The sequence below is a fragment of the Alligator sinensis genome, unplaced genomic scaffold (genome assembly GCF_000455745.1).
Source record: "Alligator sinensis unplaced genomic scaffold, ASM45574v1 scaffold219_1, whole genome shotgun sequence".
In the NCBI taxonomy this organism is placed as follows: domain Eukaryota; kingdom Metazoa; phylum Chordata; order Crocodylia; family Alligatoridae; genus Alligator; species Alligator sinensis.
The window spans coordinates 2941405-2968554 of NW_005841866.1; the positions used below are offsets into that span (position 1 = coordinate 2941405).

General features: G+C 41.7%; 1 protein-coding gene across 1 annotated transcript in view; it reads right to left on the reverse strand.

Annotated features, from left to right (window-relative positions):
• Window positions 1–27150, reverse strand: part of USP34 (ubiquitin specific peptidase 34) — a 210217-nt gene that overhangs the window by 2472 nt on the left and 180595 nt on the right. The window contains 12 exon segments of the mRNA XM_006016759.2: window positions 1610–1769; window positions 8840–8986; window positions 9114–9254; window positions 10787–10866; window positions 12696–12819; window positions 19329–19453; window positions 19581–19685; window positions 20913–21020; window positions 21782–21908; window positions 23238–23316; window positions 24406–24563; window positions 26586–27150. The exon segment at window positions 26586–27150 is cut by the window's right edge and continues 5 nt beyond it. Of these exon segments, the coding sequence (XP_006016821.1) occupies window positions 1610–1769; window positions 8840–8986; window positions 9114–9254; window positions 10787–10866; window positions 12696–12819; window positions 19329–19453; window positions 19581–19685; window positions 20913–21020; window positions 21782–21908; window positions 23238–23316; window positions 24406–24563; window positions 26586–27150 (1919 nt within the window).

Genomic DNA, 27150 nt, shown 5'->3' on the forward strand with positions numbered 1-27150 from the left:
GGCGGACCCCCCACGCTCCTATGGGACACTCCATCCACCCCACCATCTCAGTGTTCATGAGATGCACCTGGTACCTTGAGGAATGTAGAAAAAACATTTAAAGCCGTGTCTACGGCCAAATCGCTGATTCTCCGAATCACTGAATCTTCAGATTCAGATTCTGCCGACTCGAATTGGGACAGTGATCCAAATCAACAAATCGAATACGGCCCGCTTTGCACACCTCTAATCTATGTATATAATGTCTGCAGTTGAAATCAAGACTCAAAGCTCTGGTGTTAAGAGGGCAATATATTTTCTATATTATTTTTATATTAGTTTTAATTAAAAATGCTTCTTTATTATATTCAGATTTCAAAAAGTTTCCCCTATTACACTAAATTAAATACTTCTAGTCTATGGGTAAATTGTTGTCTCCACTGGGGTCACTGGCAAAATTCTTCCCAACTTCAATACAGCCAAAATTTCATCCTGAGCGTTAAGGATAGAAAACGTATACTACTACTACGTGTACAAAATTATTAGTTTGGATGACACTGTACAGATATTGTACTGGGCTGCTTCTCTATTATCTAGTTTACATATGGCAAGAGGCAGAAATGAAAGGAGTCAGAAAAATAAAAACAAACCAGTAACAACTACATAATACAGCCTCAGCAGGTTATTTATTGCATGACATACTTGTCAGGTTAGTTTATGTAATTTGTCTTATTTCAGTATATTAATTAGTCAGTTAGTACTAGAAGTCTAACACAAAGCGATTTTAAAAAGGAGACAAAGGCACCATTCTAAGCAAGTTATTTCAGGCATGGAAATGACACTGGAAAAAGACACAACAATAACTTAACAAGCAGGGGAATTAGCATTAGGCAGGGCCATCCAGCTTCCCAGTGGCAGGGGCTGCATCAGCAGGGTCGCAACAGCTGAGGCAATGGCATTCCCCTCATCACCTCCCTGGCTGCAACCTACCCCAGCACTGCATGAGCATGTGGCTCCCTCCCACTGCTGCACTGTGTGGGCAGGTACCTCTCCACCTTCTTGGCTGCAGCTTGTCTGACACTGCAAGCTGCCATGTCACCCTGTGCAGGGGCAGGAAGTGAAAACCAGAGAAGGGAGAGGGAGCCTGGAAATCCCAGTTGTAGCAGCAACTGGACTGATGAGAGGAGCAGTGGCCTAGGGGGGGTCCAGGGTCTGCGAATAAACCCCTTACAGGCTGCAGGTTGGACAGCCCTGGCATATGGTATCAGGACAGAAGCAGAAGAGGATGTTTCAACATGTAGGCAGATCACTTTGAAGGTGCAGACAAGGTTTCAGTTTTGTGCTAGGGAATGTGAAATCCATAGAGACCCCAGTACAGGGAATGGTATAGTAAGAGCAGTAATCAAGGGAGAATTTAGCAAAAGTATTTTAAATCATCTATAAAGGTGCAAGGCAAGAGTCTGGTATTATGCAACAAAGGAGTTTAAGCTACAAAGAAGGTACTGTTAGTCTTATTGGGAAATTTCCAAGGCAGGGATCAGGGTCTTGGTAGTGATGTTACAAAGCAAGAACAGACAGCATGGATATATCAAGTAAAAGAGAAGGAGCTGAAGATGACACCAAAGCAAACCTTTAGTTTTTCTTTCTTTGGCTTCTTGCTCTTGTAATGAATTTCTTTGTTGTTGACAAGCCCTACATTTATTTAGCAGCTCTTGTAATGTGGGAATCAGGGCTGAATTCAGCTGTTTAGGAGTATGCACAGAGAGCAGCAACGCAAGTGCTCGAAGGTCCTACGGAAAACAAAGGCACAGAAACATGGTTAGCAAACACTTCAGATTCTTATTTTAAGGTTGATCCTTTGCACACAGAGATTTCTTTGACAATTAGCAAAAATGTTACCAGAGGATCTGAACCTTTTGTGCTTCCAAAGGAACAAATTCCTAAATTTGTGTACTCTGGAAATCTCCTAAGAGTATTAGCAATGCCCTTAATGTAAACAAGGTCCTACTGACAAATTTAAGTTGTGCGTTTGGTTTGGACCTCATCATGCTCAATCCCATTGTGTTTTGCATTAGTTCTGTAAAATGAATAAACACACACAAGCCAACATGAACATGGGAAACCCAGGAACACAGGTTATATGTTACTATATATCCATCCACTCTTTGCTCTTAGTGTACTTTGCAAAAGAGAATGCTGGAAAGCTTGCCTCACCTTCTGTCTCTAGACTACTCCTTGAACCTGGGCTCTCAGTTCTAGATCCTGACACTAAGAGATGCATCAGAAGGTATCAAATTGTGTGCCAGCCAGATTACATTTTACTTCTCATATAAAATTCAGCAAAATCAAGACCTAATATCAATGATCTACATCATCATTAATTAAACAGTGTCACTGACACTGCACCTCATCTGCAATGGTGCTATATTACACACACACACACACACACACACACACACACACACACTCTCTCTCTCTCTCTCTCTCTCTCTTGTTGGAATAGGTTTACTTAGAAAAATGGAATGAGATTTTTTATTGAATACTCAATATATTGTGTGTGGGCTTCTTCTGATGGAAAACGAATATTAAGCAATATCCTAGATTTTTTTATTTTCAACTTGGCCTTCATGACCTTGTACAAGGGACTTTAGCAATAGGAGCACTCTCCACCAGTGCTGAGGGAATTGGCAGAGGTCATTGCAGGACCCCTGGCACAGCTTTATGAGCACTTGTGGTGCTCTGGCGAGGTGCCAGAGGACTGGAAAAGGGCCAATGTGGTCCCCATTTTCAGAAAAGGGAGGAAGGAGGACCCAGGAAATTATAGGCCTGTTAGTCTTACGTTGGTCCTGGGGAAGCTCTTTGAGAAAATTATCCAGGTGCACATCTGCGAGGGACCAGAAGGGGAGGTTATGCTCAGGGGCAACCTGTTCATTAGAGGCAGGTCCTGTCAGACCAACCTGGTGGCCTTCTATAACTAGGACACAAAATCCTTGGACGCAGGTGTCGCGGTGGACGTAGTCTTTCTGAACTTTAGGAAGGCCTTCAACACTGTCTCTCTCCCCGTTCTCATTAAAAGATTAGGAGATTGTGGTGTCGATGCCTACACAGTCAGATGGGTCGCCAATTGGCTGGAGGGCCGCAGCCAGGGAGTGGTGGTGGATAGGCCATTTTCAACCTGGAGCGATGTGGGCAATGGGGTTCCCCAGGGCTCGGTCCTTGGGCCCGCACTGTTCAACATCTTCATCAGCAATTTGGACGAGGGGGTGAAAAGCACCTTGTTCAAATTCGCAGATGACACTAAGATGTGGGGAGAAGTGGGCACATCAGAAGAGAGGGACAGGCTGCAATTGGATGTGGACAAGTTACAGGGGTGGGCAGATGAGAATGAGATGAGATTCAATACTGACAAGTGCAAGGTACTGCACCTAGGGAGAAAGAACCAGCGGCATACCTACAGGCTGGGGAACTCCATTCTCGTCAGCACAGAGACAGAAAAGGAGCTTGGAGTCATTATAGACTCCAAGATGAACATGGGCCACCAATGTGGGGATGCAGTCAGGAAGGCTAACCGCACCTTGTCATGCATCCATAGATGCATCACGAGCAGGTCCAAGGAGGTGATCCTCCCCCTCTACGCGACGTTGGTCAGGCCGCACCTGGAGTACTGCAGCCAGTTCTGGGCGCCGCACTTCAGGAGGGATGTGGCCAGCATCGAAGGGTCCAGAGGAGGGCCACTAGCACGATCAGGGGGCAGCAGGGCAGGCCCTATGAGGAGAGGCTACGAGACCTGAACCTGTTCAGCCTCCACAAGAGAAGGCTGAAAGGGGATCTGGTGGCCATCTATAAACTGGCCAAGGGAGACCAGCAGGCAATGGGAGAGTCCCTGCTCCCCTGAGCACTACCGGGAGTAACAAGGAACAACGGCCATAAGTTGACTGAGAGTAGGTTCAGGCTAGACATCAGGAGGCGCTACTTCAGTCAGGGCAGCTAGGAGCTGGAACCAACTTCCAAGGGAAGCGGTGCTCGCTCCTACCCTGGGGGTCTTTAAAAGGAGGCTAGATAGACACCTAGACGGGGTCGTTTGACCCCAGCATTCTTTCCTGCCCATGGCAGGGGGTCGGACTTGATGATCTGCTCAGGTCCCTTCTTACCCTACTTACTGTGAAACTACGAACCCTACCTAGGTTCTACTCTGAAAACAGATTATATGAAATGTCTTGCTTTCTTATTTAGTGAGTCAGGTTCACCTGTGCAAACCTAAAAGAGCAGCAAAGTCCAAGTTGGTCTTTAATACTGATGATACATGGAAAGGAAATAAACTAGTTTGATTCTCAGAAGTAAAATCTGTTTGCAGGCTGTGGTTAAGGAATAAAAACACCCCAATAAACAATTACCTGATTCTACAGTAACTGTTTGTGAGATGTTTGTACATGTGGATGAATACTCATGGCTTGCAAGCGACTTCTCTGCACAGGTGTTCGTACAGTTTTCACGAACAAACACTGCTAGGGGAAGCTTTTTGAATACTACTGCGCATATACAAAAGACCTCTAGGAGCCAGTTATTGTAAAGTAAATAACTGTTCGACTTCCCCCTGTCTTCCTCACAAATGAGGTCTGCAAACTCAACCTAGCAGAAAAAACGTATTAGTAGAGATGGACTGTCACGATTTTCAACTCTCCTCCCCCACTCCTTTACAGGAATGATCAGAGACAATACCAGAGGTTTATCCCAGATCTCCAGGGAGGTACGAGTCACAGCCTAGATCAGTGGTCCTCAGCCTTTGCTCTCTGTTGTTGGCCATGGACCAGCAAGTAATCTACTGCAGACCACATCATACCTTGCTCTCTCTTTCTACTTGAAGAAACATGCATCTGTGGAAAACAAAGCTTTCTGTTGCCATAAACAATATCTGGGGGTCTGTAAACCACAGGTTAGAGACTACTGACCTAAATAGTTTGAGATATGGCACGTTAACCCAAAGAGAAGACACCCAAGAAGTATGTGGAATACCTTCTGTGCTAGTTCTTTCTCTTAGCTCATCCAGAAGAGGCAGTAGGTGGTCTAGGAAAATAACTCTGCTAAAAGAACTATGTGCTAAAGAAAAAAACATTGATCCTAGAAATGTTCTGTGTGCTCTATGTGCCACACAGACGGGATGGATTTTTGAGGATAAAAAGGCCACAAGTAATTTTTATAAAATATATGCGAGGCTCACAAAGCACAAGAACTTTAGATGTACCAGTGATATGAAATACATCATGCTGGAAAGATTTTAACTCTGGAATCGCTCAACTCTGCAGGGCAGCAGATGGCAGTGCTCAATTTTATGCTACCGCTTGCAATGCCTATAGCTCCAGGTGTGAGGAAGTCCAGTGCTGAGCAAAAAACAGTCACACACCACAGCTGGTTGCAGTACTAAGAAATTCAGCATTGAAGATTCTTTCACTGCCAATACCACAGCTCTAGCAGGTATCATGCTCATGCTAAATGGTACTAAGAGATGTGATATTGACACATGCTGCATCATGGTCAAACTGGCACCAATTTACATGAATGTCTTGAGAGCGTCTCAGTCTTTTCTTTAAAACCAAGACTAAAGACCAGTATTGAAGTGGTAAATTTTAAGTATGTTCTTGTTTTCTGCAGGCAACCTTGTCACTGGCTGTGCTGCCAGGGCCTGTGATACAGCCTTGTTGCTGAGTAAGATCATTTCAGTCTATCGTGTTAAAGAGAGACCCTTCCTGAACACCAGGGCACTTGCATTCTGAATTTTAGCTGAAGAGGTTGGAAATTCATTTTTTTGTTTAAGCCTCTGAGTTAAATGCTGTCCACAACTTTTCCACAAGGCAGAGTTTCCGATGGCACTCTCTCTGCTGTCTGTGCTTCCTGAATAACTAGCAGATCATACACTTGGATGGTACGAGACTCTCCCCTAAACAGTGAAGGCACATACTATTATGGCCACCAGTTAGGGGAATTATCTCCCCACAATGACATGGTCTCAGAACCTATAGATTTCTAAACCATGACGCTGAAGAGCCCAAACATGAACTACTCTATTCTAAACTTTGTAAAATACAAGTTTGGGGTTTTTGTTTACTTTTTTGGGGGAGGAACGCCAATAGGCTGAAAAGAAGCACTATCCCAGGGGTCGGCAATGATTTTGGGCAGAGTGCCAAAAACACTCACAACCTCTATTTGGAAGATGTTGGCATAACAGGGGTGGATGACAGGGCCCAAACCTTGTTGTGGTAGTGCAGCACAGGCCTCTTACCTGCCATCCACCCTGAGGCACATGTGCACCCGCCACCAGCAACAAGCTAGGCCGGGACTCCGTGTACCCCAGTCCAGCTGCTTGCAGCATCCCCGCCACCTGCTGTGAGCAGCCCAGGCTCTGTGGTGGCTGGCAGAGGCCTACCCAGAGCCTAGGCCAACTGTGGCAGGCAGCCAGGATGCTGCAAGCAGCTGCACCAGGGTCCATGGAGCCCTGGCCTGGCTTGTTGCCAGCAGCGGGTGCACACACACCTCAGGATAGATGGCAGGGAATGGCCTGGCGTTGCACTGCCACAACAAGGATTGGGCCTCTTCTGGCTCCCCTGCCACTTGCTCAGAGGCAGGCGGCGTGCACCAGCAGCTGGCAATGAGCTGGGATAGGGCACTGCAGATCTTGGTGTAGCTGCTTGTAGCCTCCTAGCTGGGCAGGCCCCTGCCCCAGAGCCTAGGCGACTCACGGCAGGCAGAAGGGAGGCTGCAAGCAGCTGCACCAAAGTCTGTAGAGCCCCAACCCAGCTTGTTGCTGGCTCCTGGTGCACACCTGCCTCTGGACAGATGGTGGGGGAGCCGGAAGGGGCTAGCTCTTTGTTGTGGCAGTGCAGCCCCAGCCCCTTCCCTGCCATCCACCCTGAGGCATGCATGCCAAGTAAAACTCGTTCCCATGGCGCACTCTGATACGCTTGTCGGGGGTTGCTAACCCCTGCACTATTCAATATATGAAATATTTATAGTAACAAGTTACAGTAACAAGATAAAGGGCACTCACTGTCTGCCAGTGGGGGTCATTCTCCCCTGTGGGGGGTAAGTACACAGGTGTGCAGACCACACATGTGACTCCCACTGGACACTGATGCTGAAAGCTGTGTAAACCCCTGAGAAGGGGCGCACACACAACCATGCAGGATCCACTTATACAGATACTCCAAGAATACTATTTTATCTACAAGATGGATATATTTGATCACTAAGGTACAAACACAGACTGTATTTATGCTAATTTTTATTTAAGTAGAGGGTGTTGTTTTGTAAAGAAAGCCTCTACAGGAACAAGTTTTTAACCTTAGTGCATGAAGCCAGATCATTTGCGTCAGTAAAATGTTTTTCTGTTGTGTCAATCTCTGGAAAAATTGGCAAATGCAATGACAAAGGTTTCCCTTCAACTATAGCTTCTGCAACATCAGTCTTGGGGATTTCTTTCAAATAGGGGTGGCTCTTTAGTAATTTAGATAAGTGTATGGCTTGCCTGTTGAAACATTTGTCTGTGGAAGATGGTTTTCATCACAACTATTATTTGCAGACTGGTTGGATTTAGGAGGCAGCAGGAGGAAAGGAGGAGGGTGTGAAAAAGCTCTTGGTTAACATATCCGTTGCCTTTTTTACAGCTTTGTCCTATGAGCTGTTCCAAGCCAGTGACTTGAAGAAATTGTTTTTACCATTGTGCCAAAGCAGCACAGGGCAAAGGGTGTGCCCTGAAATCCAGCCCTTGGAATTCTTGTCCAAGGAGGAATAAGGAGATGTTTCCTAGGTTTTCTTAATTCTGTATTTTTTGTCATTTGACTACCTAGCACCTGCATTGAGAAATAACCAAAAGGTATTGTATTGGGGTGGCAGGGCACAAAGGTCAAGCAAACAGATGTCTGTGCCCCTTGTCATACCACAAACAGTGGTGGTGATGAAGGTGATATCGATTTGTGCTGTTATTTAGCAGTGGAAGGTCTGTTTATATTATGAAACTATAGCATGGGCAGCTCAGAGCTGCCTGTGCTCTCCAGCCACCCTAGACAGGTGGCTCCAGGGACTTGAGGAGCTTCATCCTGTGCACCCACCACAGCAATTCCTGCACAGGGTTGGGCCCCTCCAGCCCTGGGACTGCCTGCTCAGCTTTTCCGGCTGAGGGGGACCCCCCACCACGAGACCTCCAGGGCCAGTCTCTGTAAGAAGGCAAAGCTGGGGTTTCCCTGCTTACTGAGACACAGCCCTGAGGATGCATCCCAGAGCTGCATCTTGGTAGGCTGGGAAAGCTGGGCAGGTGCTCCCAAGGCTTGAGAGACCTGATCCTGCGTGGGAATTCTAGGGGTGTGCAGGAATTCCCTGGAGAACATACTGCCCCACAGCATTAACAGTCAAGACAACAAGCGACATGCGTTTCACTGATCCGCTTCAACTGGCAACGCCTATTTCTAGTCTCAGAGAGACAATTCCCCTTGTGCCAGCATACCAGCCCAGACAGAGAACAAAGGTGGAACAATAAAAAAAACAGGTAGCAAAAGAACTAAAACTACATAAAAGAACTTCAGAGCGGTGCTCCAGAGCCGACTGCCCACTTTCCTTAACAGAGTCAGAAATTCTAGCAGAGTTGGCTATGCTAGAGTTGGTTCATCACTCCTGGATTTAGTGTTACCCTCAGAGAGATCTCCAGTTGTCTCTGACCAACTGGCAAGAGGGGACACATGCATACTGGGGCAGTCAAGATATTCACTAAATAGATTCCTTTCATTGTAGACAATCTACAGAAGCTCTGCCATACAAGGTAAACAGATTCTTTTTAAAAGACTGTTATTGTGAAGGCTTAGGTAAGACTTACCCCATTCAAAGTAGAGCTTGCTTTGGAAATCTCAACTCGCTGGCTGCTGAAATCTGATTCTAGACTTTGATATTGATTTATTAAATTTGTAATTAGAGTATTGATTAAATTGGCACAGTTTGCTTCAGAAAAAACCTGCCCCTGAACCTGTAAAAGAACATAATTATTTTAGAGCTGTAAAAAGGCTTGAAGTGTGAAATAAATATCCAAAACTAATACAATGTACACCACTGCATTCTTGCTAACTTTAAACACCACTTAAAATATGACATACCTTTAGAAGAAAGTGTGTTAAGAAGGTATACACAATATTATTGTTAAGAAAGGTCCTTTCATCCATTAGAATGCATTTTATATATTCTGCAAAAACTGGATCTTCACACAGGAGCTTAACACAGTTCTTTGACATAGCGGACTAAAGAGAATAGAAAAATAAATGTTGAAAAAATATTGCTGCAAAGTTAATTGAATTTGCTAAGAGACTGACGAGAACATACTTTACTTCATACAGAAAGTTTTTCACTGGCATCAAAGAATTAGAAATGTATTTGTTGTTATTGTCCCAAAGCTGCTCTTTGATTGAGATTATCGTGTGTGGGAGTGGAGACCTGTGTATTTAAACATGACCCACCTCCCCTGGTGTGTGAAACACACACTGCCTCTCTTGCTTAGGTGCAAGGGATCCTCTGGGAATGGAGCTGGTGGGGGTTTGCTGTACAAAGGAGCCAAATGGAGGGGGTCTTCAACATAAATTATATTAGTTAAACTTAACAGTTTTTATGTTCATAATCTCCAGGAAAACATTTCTGAATAAATATGACAGCTTCCACGCTGTTAGTGTTAGCATAGTCAGTATTTCCCACATTTTTATGTTTTAGAACCTGGCCATATAACATCTATACAAGTCTCAGTTGAGGATGATTTAATTTTTTTTTTAAACTTTAGGGATTGTTTTCACATAGAAGTAGAGGTGCTTACTGGCCAGATTCAAACTTAGGCATGTGTGGCATGGCAGGAGGCATGATTGTGTGGCTTATGCAGAAGATCCCACTGTGCCTTTATCTGCATATGTAGAGGGACCCTTAGATACATATATTCCAATGTCCTTACTTTCTCTTCCTATTTAACATAATCTTCACTTGTTACCTTAAACTGTTGGGTGGGGTACCTGGAAGTTAAAACAGTTCTAATCTATTAAACAGAGGGATCCATCAAACCAAAATATGTATACTATACTTTCTTGTGTACTAGGGTACAGTCCAATTACAGTGAACTTGGATTTCAATGGCAGGGGAAGCAATCCCTATTGCAAGAGAGCACAGACCTCCGAACTGCAAATATTTCTCCATGTATGTAATGTTATTTATGGACGCTTCTGTAGCATCAACTAGCATCATACAGCTGTTCACTAGGGCACCCCCAGGGAAGATGGATACAAACTTCTCGAAGGCCGCTTCAGGCTTAATACCAGGAAAAGCTCCTTCAGTCAGGGTGTCCAGACTGGAATAAACTCCCTCCAGAGGTGGTGCAGTTACCTACCCTGGAGGTTTCCAAGACAATCACCTCACTGGGGTCACCTAACCCCAGTTGTCTTCCTGCCTAGAGTGGGGGGACTGGACCCGATGACCTGCAAGGTCCCTTCCAGCCCTTAACAATTTATGAATCTATGAATCAGAACCAAAGATGACAGATTATCACTGGCTAGTTTTTCTTGGATTGTTCAAATGAAAGGCAAATTATACAAGCAAAGTGACATTCATTATGTTAATTTTTTTACATTACCATTATGAACTAAGAAACATCCAGTAAATTTTAACAGTGTTCTGAATTTAATTTTAATTAACCTTATAAATTACTGTTTGAAAGCAATTAACTTTGAACAGCTCATAATTTTCACAAATATCTTGTAAATATTCTCAATTAGTTCTCAAACTTATTTAACTTTACCTGAGTCTGGCATAGTTCAGTCCACAGTTTGGGAAACAATGCAAGGTGAAGCGGCAAACCTTCATAAGCAACTAGGACACCTGGAATTTTGAGAGAGTGCAAAACTGAATACATGCTGAAATACACGAAATGGATCACTGACTGACACAAATAGGTTGGATGCATCATATCGCTTCAGAGAATTACATCCTGACCAATTACACATGATTACCCAAGATCTGTAGTTTGCAAAGTTTTTATAGTGCAATGAGTATGTTGTTATAAAAACCTATTATCATAAAGATTTGTATTTGCCATTTCTGTATATATATAAAAAAAAAAATCGATGTCCACCAACTGAAGAAGGACTACGTCTATGTACTTACGTAAGTGGAAATGTAACATTTTACTTCAATATCATTTTCTTAATTTTAATGTTTACCATCAACAATTTATCAGGTTTTATATTTTTTTAAAGATGACATGGCATGAACACTGCAAACAGATTTGAAATAAACTTTATCTTAAACCCCAGTGTAATCTAGGTAAACTTAATACAACTCTATTTATGGGACAAACTGCTCAAGAGAGAAGATATATGCCCCTGATAAACTTTATAGCTCAAAAATCCCATATTAAACGCCAAACATCCTATATGGAAGATGGTAATGTGATAGTGATATTGTAGCTGTTATGCTCAAGAAACTATACAAGAGGCAAGGATTTCTTAGGATGATACCTTTTAATGGATCAACTACGTAGTTGGGATAAAGTAGGACAAGTTTTCAAAACAAGACATTCTTCATCAGGTATGTGGAAGAAGCAGAGATGGGTGGTTTGAACAAAGAATAGCTTATCAATGGTTCAAGGAAATCTTGCCTCTCAAAACTCATCCCCACAGTATCCAAAATGTTCTAACAAGACAGTTCACATCTCATTACAAATCACAGTGTTTAGGTTGTGTCTACATGGTGAATTTCCTGACAGCACAATCACGTTTGTGTGTGTGCACACCTACCATATTGTCTAACTATGTTTTGGAAAATCAGAATAGCTATTCCAGAAGACCTGTCCTATAAAAGGATCTGCAGTTTATCAAGCTATTCAGGCTAGGATGTCCCACCACAATGAGCGCAAGGAGAAAGGAGGATTAGCTGAACCGGTTAGAATTAGCAGAGTCTTTTGTGTGTACACTGATAAAAAAAAAAAGTCTGACCAAACAGAAGGTGCTGGTGTAGACCTCTTTCAGATGTGAAGCAGTTGCCATGTGTGCAGGTACAAGCCATACTCACTAACTGGTCACAAACTCAAGTAGAAGCTGTGGTCAAGTCCCAAGTCATTAGCTAAAAACAGGCTCAGATGTAAAGTCACAGCACTAATGCCTACCAACAATGGTTTCTGGTTGCTTAAGTAAAATGAAATGATGGTCTTAACCATTCTTGGATAGATGCAACGTCCACAGCTCAGAAACTGTTGTTAGAGTTGGTACTAGTGAGAACCCTTAATGACAGTTAAAAGAGGAGCTGCGGTTTCATTCAGGACCTGATCCAAAAGCACAGAGGTAAGGGAAAAGGTTATGTTGACTTCACTGGCCTTTAAATGGGCTTGGAGATTAAATTCCCCACCTGACCAGTAGTAATATCACTTATTGCATCTCATCTCTCTGAGACTGGCCTGGAAGATGGCAGTGGTGTGGATTAGATTATGCTAGTATTGTGCATGTTTTACTGTTCTATGGATAAAAAAAAAAATTTCAGTCTCCAAAATTATTACTATGGCAAATTTCACAAGTACTACATACATTATATAAAATTATTACACTGAATTATATTTAAAAAGCAAGAGTATAATTATCTCTAATTACCATTACAGAATCTTAATGACAACAGTACATTTACGCAGTATTTATTATTTAACTTTCAATACTTACTCATTTTTACTAAAGTTTCAGTAAATTTTTCACAGTTGATTGCAACTCGACATAGTAGATGTATGAACTGATGATACGAAAAGAAGTAGTCTAGCAGCATACGATCGTAAACATCATCTTTACCCTGGAGGTTTAAGAAGACTTCATAAATGTTTAAGCATAAGTGAGCTAACTAAACAACTAGGCAACTACCCAATCTACCTAAAATGTAGTTTAATAATCCTACTGCACATTCCAATTTTTCTAAAGCATTCTGCAATACAGAAGGTTCATAGAGAATTTCCAAGTCTAACTCAAAACAGATTCAACATGAACAGACTTATAAAGTAACTTCAGTTTAATGTATAGACAGCTACGGTATACTCTTCAGCATACGACATATCAATAGCCAGAGTAATAGCCGCCTGAAACTGTCGTTCTTAGGAGTAATTTTTATACATAAGCTTTTAAAACCAAAACTGTCAAAGGTGTTTTAATTCAGCTTAAAGTCACATCTGGTTTTACAAACCAAAATATTTAAATGTTAAATTTAATTTAATTTTTTAGTATTTATTTTAAATTTTGAGTGACTGTCTACACGTTCTAGTCCAGTTGACTACAAAGCAATCGTCACTAGGGACCGACCTAAATTGCGGTGGAAGTTTGTCGTGCAGTGGCGCCTTTAATTTTGCTCTTTTCGCTGCACCACCCCTCTCCCCCTGAATGGCTGAGTTCAGCCACTCAGTGGTGGAGAGGGAAGAGGGGGCGGGGGGCACACTGCAAAAAGAATGAGATTAAAGGCACCTCTGCACCACAAACTTCCACCGTGATTTGGGTTAGGTTGTTTGTTATCACACATTTGGAGTTGGGGGAGTAACTATAGAACAGCTCTATCAAACTTTGCCTCCCATCTGAAAGCCTGTGGAAAGAAGATCAGTGTGTTCACAGAGCTCCAGACAGCAGCACTACACATATCAGATACTGGTATTTTAACTAACCAAACGGTAGAGGTTGCGTTAATCCTTTTGCAATGGGCTGCAGGATCATTTCTAGTGATCTCACAGTCGGTCTTCACATAATCTGAAACACTATGGGCAACCTCTGAATGAGTAAGGATTGTCCTTGAACCCTCTCTGCAAATGTCACGAACAATCTAGAAGAGAACTAATTTGTTGTGTTTAAACAAACAGCTAAAGCTCTCATCATACCTGAAATGTGGAGCTTCATGTCACTTGGTGGGGGATTATGAGCTTCTAGGGGAAGAAATGGAAAGTGGGCAGGCTGTTCTAAAACCTGGGAAAGAAGGAATTCAGCAAGAAGCCTAGGGGAAACCTTACCTTTACAGAATATAACTAATGGAAGAGTATGGGAATTGAGTTTCTGTCCTTCCATCTCCTGAAGTAATAATTATCAGAAAGGCTGTCATAATTGCCAATTGATACTGGTAGAAAACTGCCACAGGCTCAAAGGGGATTCCATTCATTTAGTGAGAACTATGTTGAGGTCCCAGGACTGGGGGAAACTCCTTAACTAATGGAAACAGAGAAGCAAGGCCCTCAAAGTTTTAAATACTTAACTCTAGGTGGCAACCTATGGCCCAAAGAGCCACTAGAGGTAGCCCGTAGAGCTGAGGCTTTGGCAGTATTCGGTGGCGTGGACATTGCTTGCACTGCAATGCACAGTGCAGAGCATCCCCATACTGTGCCACAGCCAGGCAGTGGGAAGAAGCAATGGCAGTCTGGTCCTGGTGCTGGCCTGTCTTGGACCTGAGCTGAGCCATTCTAGCTCACTGATTCCTCACTGCCACCTTAAAGTTTGAAAATACATCATGCTAAACTCAAAAGTGATCTCCACAGGAGTTGCTGCTAAATGTGCCCTAACCGAGCTGAAACTGGATTGCTTCAAAGCAAGCAAGCAGTCCAGGATGGCTGAAATTAAGGGGTATGCCCACACTGGAGATCGCAATGTAGTTTAAAGATACCCATGTAAGATATTGTCTAGCAGCAGCCCCATGCAACTCAGTGAGGAATAATTTATAACCATAGCTTGGGTGTGTATTATCAAAGCCCCAAATTTAGCAGTGGCTGCAGGGACAGGGAAGGGTTAACCTGGCTTTTGGCAGTAAGAACTGACACCTCTTGCACCACCCATCTACCCTCCACCTCTGCTTCATGAGATCGGAGGGCTGAGCCCTCTACCTCTATTTCAGCTTCTCCCTTTATTGAGCGCCTGGGGCTGGAGTGACAAGCTATCCATGTAACAAGCTATGGGTTGGCCACTAGGGCTGTACGAAATGTTGATGGGTGTTTCATTTTGAAGCTGTTTCGACTTGTTTTGAGCTCGAAACAGAGAAATTGAAACGAAACAAAAGGCTTTAAAACAGCTTTGAAACTAAACAAGGGCACTCAAAACATTTAGAAAGTTTTGAAATGTTTCAAGTTTCGAAGCCGATTTGCTAACAAACTAAGAGGGAGGGGAAAGAGGGGAGAAGGACTGCTCTGATATTGACATCTAGCTCCCGGTTGGATTCCCCAGCTCTCTGAATGCTTCCCCCAGCTCTCTGATCATTTCCCCAGCTTTCCTCCTGCTCAGTGCTGCCACTGGTCCCAGCCTGAAGCAGCAGCCTGCTGAAACCTGGCGCACAGATCTGGAGGCTCATGTCGCCTGGGAGAAGCTGGGGGAACGATCAGAGAGCTGGCGAATGGACCCAGGGGCTGGCAAATCGAACAGGGAGCTGAACATGTCCTCAGTTGCCAATTTAATTCCCCAGCTCCCCGATCTTTCCCCTAGCTCTTCCTGGGGGGCTCAGGCCCCCGGATGATGCAGGATGACAGCAGGCTGCTGCAGCCAGCTGGGGATGGAGACGGCTCTGGGCTATTTCTCCAGCCAGCAGCGCAGCCTGCTGAAACCCTGTGTGCAGGCCCCCAGGAAGAGCTGGCGGAAGTGATCAGAGAGCTAGGGAATTGAACCGGGAGCTTTGGCTGACACGTGGAGCCACCCCAGCTCCCAGACAGTGTGCGGTGCCCTGCTAAGATGTAGTGCACCCGAGCAATGGTATAGCTGTCACACGGGTGCCAGGCAGGAGCGGGAGGGGAGGGCGATCCCTGCTGCCCCGTGTTGTGCAGGGGGGCTCTGACGTGTGCCCTGAGAGCTCCAATTGCTGCTGCTGCAGCTGGTGAGTGTGGGGCTTTTTTTTTTTAAAAGCTCTGCACTCACTGGCTTGGAGCATATAGATGACAGCATGCTGCTGCTGGCTGGGGCCAGTGCCAGCACCAGAGTCTGCCTGGTGCAGCCCGTGCTAAGCACCAGGAAGAACCCAGTGCTGATGCTGGCCCCAGCCAACAGCAGCAGCCTGTCATCCCACACACAGACCCAGGGGCCTGTGCCCCCCAGGAGGGCTGCGGGGCTGTGCCAGACTCCTTCCAGGGGAAGTGGACCCCCGGATCTGCGTGCAGGATGACAGCAGGCTGCTGCTGCTGGCAAGTGATATTGGTTTTGCTTTAAACAGTTTGAGGTGCAGTTTCACAAAAATCCCTGCACCTATCTCCTTGAAACTTGGTAGGCTTCATGCCCTCAGAAGGGGCTACCATCCCTGCAATTTTCATCCGAATCAGGCAAGACATGACAAAGCTATAGGCATTTTGTTATTCCCCATTATAGCCCATGGACAAAATGTCGAAACACGTCGAAACAGTGTTGAAATAGCTTTGACGAAACAAAATGGAACAGTGCTTCAAAACAGCAAAACAAAATGCTGTCCCTTCCAAACGGCAAAACGGAAGTCTAAATGAAACGGTGCTGTTTCACACAGGCCTACACCGCCAGTCCATATCATACTACAACCTGCAGTTTAGACATGCCCTGAAATAGTCAAAGATAAAAATACTGCTGGGCCACTTAGATGGAAACAGAACCACATATGGGATTCTGCTCAGCAGGCCTTCACAGGGTATCCATTGGACAGATATACTGATCTCTACCAAGTTTACAGAGACCAAAAAGGAAAACTGGTGTGATGTATGATACAAATGTGTGCTCCGTGAGCTCTGAAATGCGTTAGATGATCGTGCAGAATTTTTAACCACAAATGAACATACTGAAAAGCTGAGGGTAGCTCTGTGGCTCCCTTTTCTTTGGAGAAGTAGGAAATAATGGGGAATATAAACCTTTCCATCTGAGCTCCAGAGAGAACTTTACTGCTCCCAGTGGCAAAAGAAAGTCCATCTCCTGTCTCTTAAAGGGTGCTCTTAAGGGGCATGCTCTTAAGGGGTGGTCCCTGAAGTGGGCAGGGGTTCAAGAGACAGGAACAGTTTGAAAATAGTTTTAATCTTGCTTCCTTTCTATTTTGAGGACATTCTGATCCAAGGTTATCTCATTCCAAACCTCTTGGGAAAAAAAAAAAGATTTCTAAACATGAAGTAAGAAAAAAAAAGTCCAAAGGAGTCTGGTTAGGCTCTTGACATTCACATCATAACCAGATTTTGGCAGACAGTCTAAGCCATGTGCAACTGCCCGTGGAACTCTGCCTCTTCCTCAGGGGCTCTGATGGTTACTACTGCAAGTTATACTGGGTGCAGGACTTATGTTCATAGTAGTAAAGCTTTTGAGAAGTTGGAACACAATCCCAAAGACTGCAAAGTTTCTGTAGTATCCATAAGAATGTGCAGAGCTTATGTACTGTTGCTTAACCAATTATATTGTAAGACCCTATTAAGGGTGCCACAGGTACTGCACAATATTAGCACTGTAAGGTGTGCAAACCCCTACACACAATTTACAAGATAAACACAGGGATTTCAAATAGGAATCTACAGCGTCAAAAACATTCTGACCTGGGGCTGCTGTTGTGGTCTAAGCTCGTCACAAAAGAAAAACTGCTCTATTATTTTTCCATTGTTAAAATAAGTGAAAGATAAGAGACAGTATTTTTCAAGAGAGGCCTAGAGTCTTAACAAGACTGAGTACCACTGGCCTAGAGTGATGTCCTTGCAGTGATTGGCTTTCAGCCATAAAGTTATTTAATTCCTCCAGTTTTCCTAGCACATCTAAAAGCCTATCCAGAAGAAGTCATATTTATAGAAGTGTTTACTTTCTGATCCAAAAGACCCACTTTCTAAGAATCCTTCTCGTAAGGCAATGGTTTTGGGTGGTCCTTGCTGTAAACTCTTCGTCTACTTATGAGACTAACATATTTGGAGTTGAATGCAGGCACAAATATTCATTAGGTCTGTGCAAAGCAGCAAGTATTTTCTTTGGATTCGGATGATTCGGAGGGACAGTGATTTGATTCGGTGATTCAAATCACTGTCCTGATTCGATCTGGCAGATTCGAAGATTCGGCCATAGTTCTCGATGACGCTGGACGCAGTATAGCCTACGGCCGGATCTCTGAATCTCTCCAAATTGATTCAAAGGCTTCTGATTCAATTTGGACCTTTTAATAGGTCTCCTGATTCAATTCGCAGATTTGGCCACTGAATTGGTCCAAATCTCCTCCGAATCAAATCTGCTACTGAAGCTTCACACAGCCCTAATATTCATACCTCTTACCTAGGAGCTAGTATTTTCTCTCTATTAATTTCTACCTCAAAAAAAGTATGCCAGACTGTTTTTTGGTTTCAATGTGTATAGGTAATGTTAACTTGCCCGAGGCTGCTGGGTTTAATTTTATTTTTCCTGGATTATTTATGGCTGAAAAAAAATATTTGAATACCTCCTTAACAGGTCCTAGGGAGACCTTTGATTAATCCAGTAAGGCTAGAGACTGATTTATGACCTCCTTGGGTAATAAAGAGCAAGCCACGTGGAATTTGTGGTGCTCTTTGTCTAGTGAGTGATGATTTTCCTCTCTCTCAGTTTCTTCACTTTCCACCATTTGAGTTTGTATCAGGTAGGGAGAAGCTTGATGAGAGAGAGGGGTCTAGATAGGGTGAAGGTTTTCATGCCCCAGGAAAACTACAGTTGGGAAACAGAATGAAGCAAGAGGCACCAGGAAAGATGCTATGAAAGAGGGTCCTTTTGAGTCCTAGCCTTTTTCTGTTTCCTAATGGAATCATCTCCTTATTCTCCAGTAGATTCCCAGTGGGTCACTGTGAATAGTCAGGAATCTCCACCACGCACCAGAAAGCAGAAGAAGAATAGGTCTCCTGCAGAGGAGTGAACCTGTCTCTTAGTGTAGCCTGTTCAGGAGTTGAGAAGTTGGGGGATATACAGATCGTACTCTTTATGTGCCCCACCCTCATGGAAGGGGAACCTAGCTGTCTAATAAAATTTTTCTTAAAATTTGCTAATGGCAAGCAAACTTATGAACAATGCAAATTCCAAATGTACACACACATCAACAATTTTAAGGACAGCTGTGCTGAATGGGGCCATAAATATGGACACTGCAAGCAGAGTGATGAGAAGGAACAGAGTGATGGGTGAGGCTGTCCCACCCCATTCTCCCTTGGCTATCGTGGCTGTGAGTGTATAAAGAGGTACAGGCCTCAACAGACATCACTATTAAAAATAAATTGATCTCAACATACAAAGCAGAATAACTGGACAACACACCATCAAAAAGAATTATGCTTTGTTTACAAAGACCAAGCAAACATATGATGCCACTGGATTCTTATATCACATGTAAATCACATCCATAGGCTTACATACCTTGCTGGCTTCCACCATTGTAGGCAAGAGGCACATATTAAGTTCAGGACGAGGAGGACGAATATTGCTTTTTCCTCCTATTAATTTCAAATTTTCACGACATGGGAAATAAGGTCCAAGAGACACTGTAGTGCAGGTTAGGATAACATAGAAATAAATTTAAAAGATCAGTATTTAAAATGAACAGTGCACACAAAGATCAAGAATAATGAGTATCGAATAACGAGTAGAAAAATAACTGGAAATACATACTTGGGATATTACTGTGGTGGTATGTACAATGATTGTGCTGTAGAAATGGAACCAGAGTGTGCAGGAAATCATGAGGACTTAAAAGCACAAGCTCCTTGAGGACATCTAAAAATGAAAAGTTAGTTTTGCTGTTATGTTCTGAGGGTTAAGAAATAACTGTGCATGTCTTCTGGCTCATGCAATTGTAAGCCTGAGCTGTTTAGTATCATTTCTGCTTAGTGCACAATGTGGAGGTAGACTTTATTGTGAACAATATTTAAAGTGAAACCACCTGAATTAAATCAAGGTTCCCTTCACCTCTTTCACTAGAAGAAAACCTGCACAGTGTTAGGTCAGTTCTCCCTTATCAACCAATGAGAGGGGTGTCAGATTGTAGGAAGTAGAAGCTCAATAAAATTACCCTCTTTGCTTCTTCTTTACCATATCAGGTTTGACGCCTGGAAAATGTCAACCAGCAGCAGCCAGGACGACAATGAGAAGGGCACTCAAAATAAGGGGAAAATGCATAAAAATTACATAAAAATAGGCTGACTTTGGACAATGTGTTAGGCCTTCACTAACATGTTAAAAATTTGGATGTTACCCCTTTAAAAAGGAAAAAGGAAAAAAACAAAAACCAGAAAAAGCCTTTTAGAAGAGGTCTGCTAATCCAGACAGACAGATGTTTTTGGTATAACATCTGTCCTTACATGTTAAGTACCCCATGATGAATGACATAGCAGGAAACAACAGAGGTCTTTTTTTACTTCTAAAATGATTTGTTTCCTGTTTATTTGTTGGATTTTTCAGAAAGTGGGGTATAAACATGGCAAAGAAATTTTCAGAGTAATCAAGTCTCTAATCTTTACAATGACGGATTCCTGTAATGTGAATTCGGTTATCCTCTGGATGCTAAATTATAGATCTTGAACTTGAATCAGATCTCATTAACACTGGAACAAATTACTGACTTATTTAAGTTATTCATGATTTAAACTGGCACTAGTGAGAAGAGAATCAGGCCCCCTAACTGTGAAAACAAGTTATGCGAGTAAGAGGCAATGCAAAAAGAATGCCTGATTTGCGTACAACATTACAGCGACTGCAAGTAGAAACTAAATGTTTGTCCACACATTCTGCATACCTAATAAATGCTAAACATTAAATTTTATTCCAGAAATATTAGGGTTCCTAGCATTCTTAGAAAATAACTATTATGTTAATAACAATTAATAATACCAATTCTAACATGCATAATATTAAATATACATAATATATAAATTTCCTAATTTTTAGTGCACAAGCTATACTGTAAGTATTCTTCCCAACTACAGAAGCATTAATGTAACTTACCAATGCAAGCATTTCTAAGTTCTGGAGGACTATAAGAATTTAGCAGCGTTAAAAGCTTATGGGCAAATTCAATTCGCTCCTGCCATTGAATTAGAGCTTGTTTTACATCTGCAAATGCAAAAACAAACACATTATCTGCTGACACCTTTTAACTCCTGGAATAAATTAAGAATGTTAAACATGGAGCAATTAAAACATTTTTGTATTAATTTTAAATACAGTAAAAGCCACGTTAACCGGCATGCTCTATTAATCGGCATGCCGGTCGACGCCGATCGATGTAGCAAAAATGAAACCGGAAGTGGGCCTTCCTGTAACACCGAGTCCCACATTGGGTCACAGCCCAGGGCAAAGCAGCCTGCACCAGGTAAAGCAGCCTGCGCGGAGCACCCCCCTCCCTATCCCCTGGCATACTGACACCAGGAGAGGGGTGGAAAGGGTGACGTGGTTAATCTGTGATGTGAATGCATCGGATGCAGTGGGAGGGGCGTCTTTGCCAGATGAGACAAAAATGCCTCTCAGGTAACCGGCATACTTGGTTATTCAGCACCCCCCATTGCCCACGGGTGCCGGATAAGAGAGCTTTTGCTGTATATGACTTTAAATAAAGCTACAAATCTTACCTTTGTCACTGGTTCAATTCCATCAGATTTATCAATCTATTTTTATGCACATTTTAATATTCAATGTAATAGTTTTATTATTAAAATAATTCTGTTACTGGCTAAACTGATATAATTCCTAGAAGCTAGATAACAGCAATACAAAAATGAAAGATGTTTTGTCCATGAAAATTAATCTACAAACCAAAGCCTTCAGTTTCCCCTAAATAAATACTAAACAAACAAAAAACCCCATCAAAACCAAACCTTTTCTTTGAAGATATGGTCGCGTTGACTTAAGAACTGAAAGAAATATAGACAGAAGTTCCACCAGGTCTCCAGTCACGTGACAAGCTGTGGCCTCATGGTACATCATGTGCAACGTGTTAAATGACTACAAAACAAAACAAATCTTTACACTGACACATAAATAATTGATTGATTATATTATACAATTCTACATGTATTCATTTTTCCATTTATTTATTACCACAGGAAAATGCATCAAATAGTCCTGTGATGAGTGCTGACACATTTAAAGATACTCAACTTCAATAAGCTTAGAATTCAAACACATCATACACTAGGCTACCCAAATTACAAACAATTTTTAAAAAGAATGAAATTGTATATAATGATCCACTATCATCTTTTACCCTACACCATGCTATTTTCATACTATGGGGTCTCAGCAGAAAATGGATTTTTTAAATTCTATTAAAAAATGCAGCAAATTCTGCTCTCGTACCAGATTCAATAACAGAGCAGCTCTGTGAATATGTCTACATAGCTTACAAAATGTATAAAAAGAGAAGTTTTGCTTTAAGATGCGTAAGCCTGAGAAACAGGAGCAAACATCTTGTTGGCTTTCTATGTGAATAAGCAACTCCATACTAAATAGCTAACATCCAGTCCTATTAAAGATAACAGAAGCCAGATAAGATTACAATGGCAGTGTAAGTGGTATTTTGGCTGAGTTACTATAGCATTAAATCTACTGTTATAGATCAGTGGTTCCCAAACTGGGGTCTGCATACCACTTATGGTCCATGAAGCCATAGGAAATAGTCTGTAGACCTTCATAATGTTTCATAATGTTTTCAGGTAAAAATTCTAATGAGAGGGGTACGGTGATCCACAGAAAAATGAGGACCGTGGTCCACTGGTCCAAAATGTTTGGGAACTAATGTTACAGAGCATATGCTGTCACTTATCTGCTGATAGTGTTGTGTGTGTGAAACCAACAGCATTAAGAAATATCCATGTATATATTTCCCTGTGGATTTATCTTTGTAATGTACTGTGCTAAATAAATATAAAGCAAGGGTTGACAAATGGATAAAATTTGTTAGTCCAATTTACCGAACATACGAGTGCAGCAGATTTTCAGAGCACATGCAGCAACAGGTTTGCTTTTATACCAAACTTGTAAAAGTCAGCTAAGTATTATGGTAGTATTACAGACACCATACATGGTATTTAAAAAGAAAAAAGAAAAAAAAGAAAAATGGTTTTGATTTTGTAATTCCAGCTTTTTCTATAGCATTTCCTAGCACATTTGTCACTGGGAAATTTAAACTTCTGAGATCAAGGAGTTAAGATTACTTAAAGTTGTGAAGTTTAGTCAGGTTCCCTAAACCATACTGGTTAGTTATAAAATGGTAGTCCTCTGAGATGGTGTGTCAATGGGAGAAAAAGATGCTCACTGGATTGAAACACTTACCTCAGTCATCAGGATTAACCCTCTATTAAACACAACAAGAAGTCTATCTTCATCAGATTCTAGTAATATTCTGAAGGCACTAGAAGAAAACCAAACATTTCAAATACCAAAAAAATGAATATATATTCTCAAAATTCATGAGATAATTCATACAATGCTTTAACATTTTTAAATTCAGTATAGATGAAATTGTACATATAGGAGGGAAAAATTAAATTATCCTCTTCACTCTATAAATGTTATCAGTTGAAAAGTGTCTCTAGTAATCTCAAATATGCTTTTAAATCCCTGTTTTGATAAGATGTAGTACCAACTTGTTTTTAAACAGTAATTAATTCTCTTCAAAAGAACTTCAAGGTACTGCATAACTATTCTCTGAATAATTTCTGGAAAGGTGTTCTCTCCTCCTGTTCTACCCCCTCAACAATATCTTTTAAATACTAAAAACCTTAGAAAAAACACACATTCAAAGTCAAAACTTTTTGAAAAATGTCTTTTAAATAAGCAATGTTATGCACATTTGAACAAGCAACGGAAAAAAAAAATATTGTAAGAGCAATTTTAGCATGTGACATAACTGGAAATAAAGGATTTATTATGTGGCCTGTTGAATATTTAACCAAACAATCAAATAAGTGCATGATTACACACTAAAAACTCCTGCATGGCAGGAGGCATGGTTGTGTGATTGCACATTAGATCCCACTGTACCTTATTGCCAGTGCACAGAGAGCTTGGGATCCCAGGAAGGTGGTTTTGAAGTTTGGGAGGACCAGGAATCAAAGTGGGGGTGCAACTCCCCCCACTGCACACTCCCCACCTCCCCAGAGCTGCTCCTGACTTTGTATTTTCTTTTCTCACTTGTGCCCAGCCCTGGACATACACACCAAGACCATTTCAGCCTATCAGTGGTTGGATTTAGACCTCTAATGATATATCCTATGCAACTCACACACTTTATATTTATACCCATAACCATAATAAGAATGGCCCATTCCAGGCATTCAGCATGTTCTCTCTTCATAACGGGACTACAACAGCTTTTGCACAAAGGAAACAATATGTAAACTATGTTGAACAGATAATTAAAGGTATTTCAAATTGTAATAACCGTGTTTCTTTTCCTACCCAAACATACTGCTACATTAATATTTCCTTACTGAAATACCTTATTAAGGTAGTCCAACAAGACCGGCCATCCAAGCAGCGCAGATAACAGCTTATAGTTGTTTTCTTAAATTGCTTTATGTCTTCTATTTCCTCTTCTCTCATATCTGGTCTCTGAGCTACAAACAGCTGCATGAGGTTAAACAGTTCTTCAACTGCCTAAAGCAAACAAAATAAATATTAAGTTAAGGCAATCTTTCTTTATTAATAAATGATGGCCTATGTCTTTCTTCTGACACCAGACATGTAACTTCCATATATCTGAAAGCATCTAGAAAAAAAATATTTACTGATTTTACAGAAGTGATAAACATCTCTAAAATACATAGATATTCACTGATATTCTCTAAATGTCAAATGATATTTATAAAATACACTGATATTCTCTAAATGTCATCTTTTATTAATAAGAGTACCTAAATACTCATTTGTAATTTCCACACCATGTATCTTTCTACAATTTGCTATTGAGTGCTGTCTTGATTCAACCTTTACCATTTACTGTATAAAATGAGATGTATGCTTAAAAACGAACCATGTCATTTCAATTGTAGTTGCAATGTTCAGTGTGTCCATGAGCCAACTGTAGTTCACAGAACTCTAAGCTCCAACCTGTGACAGCCACAGAAACTAGTGATCCCACAGACCTGTGTGAATGGAAGTCTTCTTAAGCCATGCATCCTCTATCAGAGACATACCAGTGGCTGCATATTTCATTTTAGGAAATTAAATATCTTTGGGCACCTGTAATGCAGCCATCAAGTTTGGCAGAGCTTGGAAAAGCCTGAATTAGATTGACATGAATGTACTTATTTCAACCGAAGTTACACGTCTTCCATGCAACTGATTCTACCCAGACTTTTCCCCACTTAAGGTGGATTTCTCCTCTGACAAAAGAGTATGTACTAAACAAACTGAGTTGCTCAAAACCCACTTGAAATCACAATGAACATTAATGCATAAGATACTAATTTTTCTAGAGAAAAAATGTAGACAGCATCTTTTCTTCAGTAGAGATTCTGTAACTCTCCATGTGCCAATGTTTTCCAAGAGGTACATAAACCATACAACAATGGAACAACCAAGCATAAATTGTTTGTATAAAATAATGGGACAACTCTTGGTCCTGCTCCAAACCAATAGAAAACTTATTTAACCAAACGGTTGGGGATCCTCCTAATTACCTTTCATGATGGTAACATAAAAAAATATTCTCTCACATACAACACACTCCCAAACAAAGATTTTTACAGAGTTGTGGCCAACTGTGTGATATACAGTAAGTTTTCCTGGAAACACAGAGTATCCAGGAAGTGTGGCATCCCAGAAAACTGCTGGGTGGAATGGCAAGCAGCATAAACTTCCTGCCACACCAGCTGCCCCGTTCAGTCTCCTGGGATGCCTCATTTCCTAGACAGTGTAGGTCTCCATGCCGGAGGATTTACTCTATTGCACATAAAGTTAGGTTCCAGACCCTTGCAAGGGCAACAGCAAGACTGTTAGTTCTTTGTATAGTCCTTATACAACTACTTTGTATAAGTATTTCTTTATACAAAGTTCCTGTAAATAAAGGTGTGGCTTCCACATTACAAACCTCATGATGATACTACCAGCAGCACACATGCTGTTTCAGGCATAAGCTATAGTGCTTTGTCAAAAACTATGGTTTGAGAAGGTTAATACCAGACTCTGCCCCTTGCTAAACTAGACTAACAGTAGCCATTTTGGCAGCTACATGATATGCACAGGATCTCCAGTGGTAATCCTTTTCCAGTGAGGAAAACAGCTTCCCCATTTAATCATGCCCCCCCAATTTTGTGGGGATGATTTTTAGGAAAAGGTGCATATTGTAAGTGAGAAAATATAACATGCTAATTACTTTACACTGATCTAGTTTTGAGAAGCATCCAAGGATCACTGAGAAGTACACGTTTCTTAACAAACATCTTTTTGTTCGTAAGTTGCTTCAGAGGACAACAAGGGCTTAAGAACTGGCCCTTCAAGCATTATGGTGATTTATATGGAGAACTTGGAAATCGACTACAATTTTGCCTTTGGGTTATTTATTGAGTTGAATTTTTTTTGTCTAGGTTAGGGTATTTAATAAAAAAACAATGGTTAGGCAATAGCTGAAAAGGCTTTTAAAACAAATAACAGAATATTTGTTCTGAATGTACTTACTCCTGGGTACTGACTGGCATGTGGTGTAAGATTCTTAAAGGCCCACTGGATATTCTGATGTGAAGCCAGTTGTCTTGTAAATGCAGGCGACTGTTCACAGCACAGTCGTAGAATGCCATAATAGGCAGGCAACATCCCACGGTTAAAAAGCACCACATCCTGATCATCATGATCTGCTAGTATGTAATTGAAGGCAATATTCTTTGTCACCACAGGATTCTGTACAATCAGGCGTACATTCTCCGGGCAGTCAACACATACATTATACCAAAAAGAGAGTAAAGCCTGCTTATTGTGGTTGGTAGCTATAGCTGGCTCAGAAAGTTTAGGCTGGAAAAGATTCCACAAGTCCATGAAGTAAGTGGAAAACATAAGTTTCTCAGTTTTTGAGATTAAACAGTAAGTCATAAAACTAAAGTAGGGCACCAGTTTAGTAGTGCCATGAACAGCAGCATCCACATACAGCTTAGCTCTTGAAAGCAGTCCAAGAAGTACATTATAGACTTGATGAAGAACTACTGTTGTATCCGGACTGAGAGGCAGGTCACGTGTAGGGACATGCAAG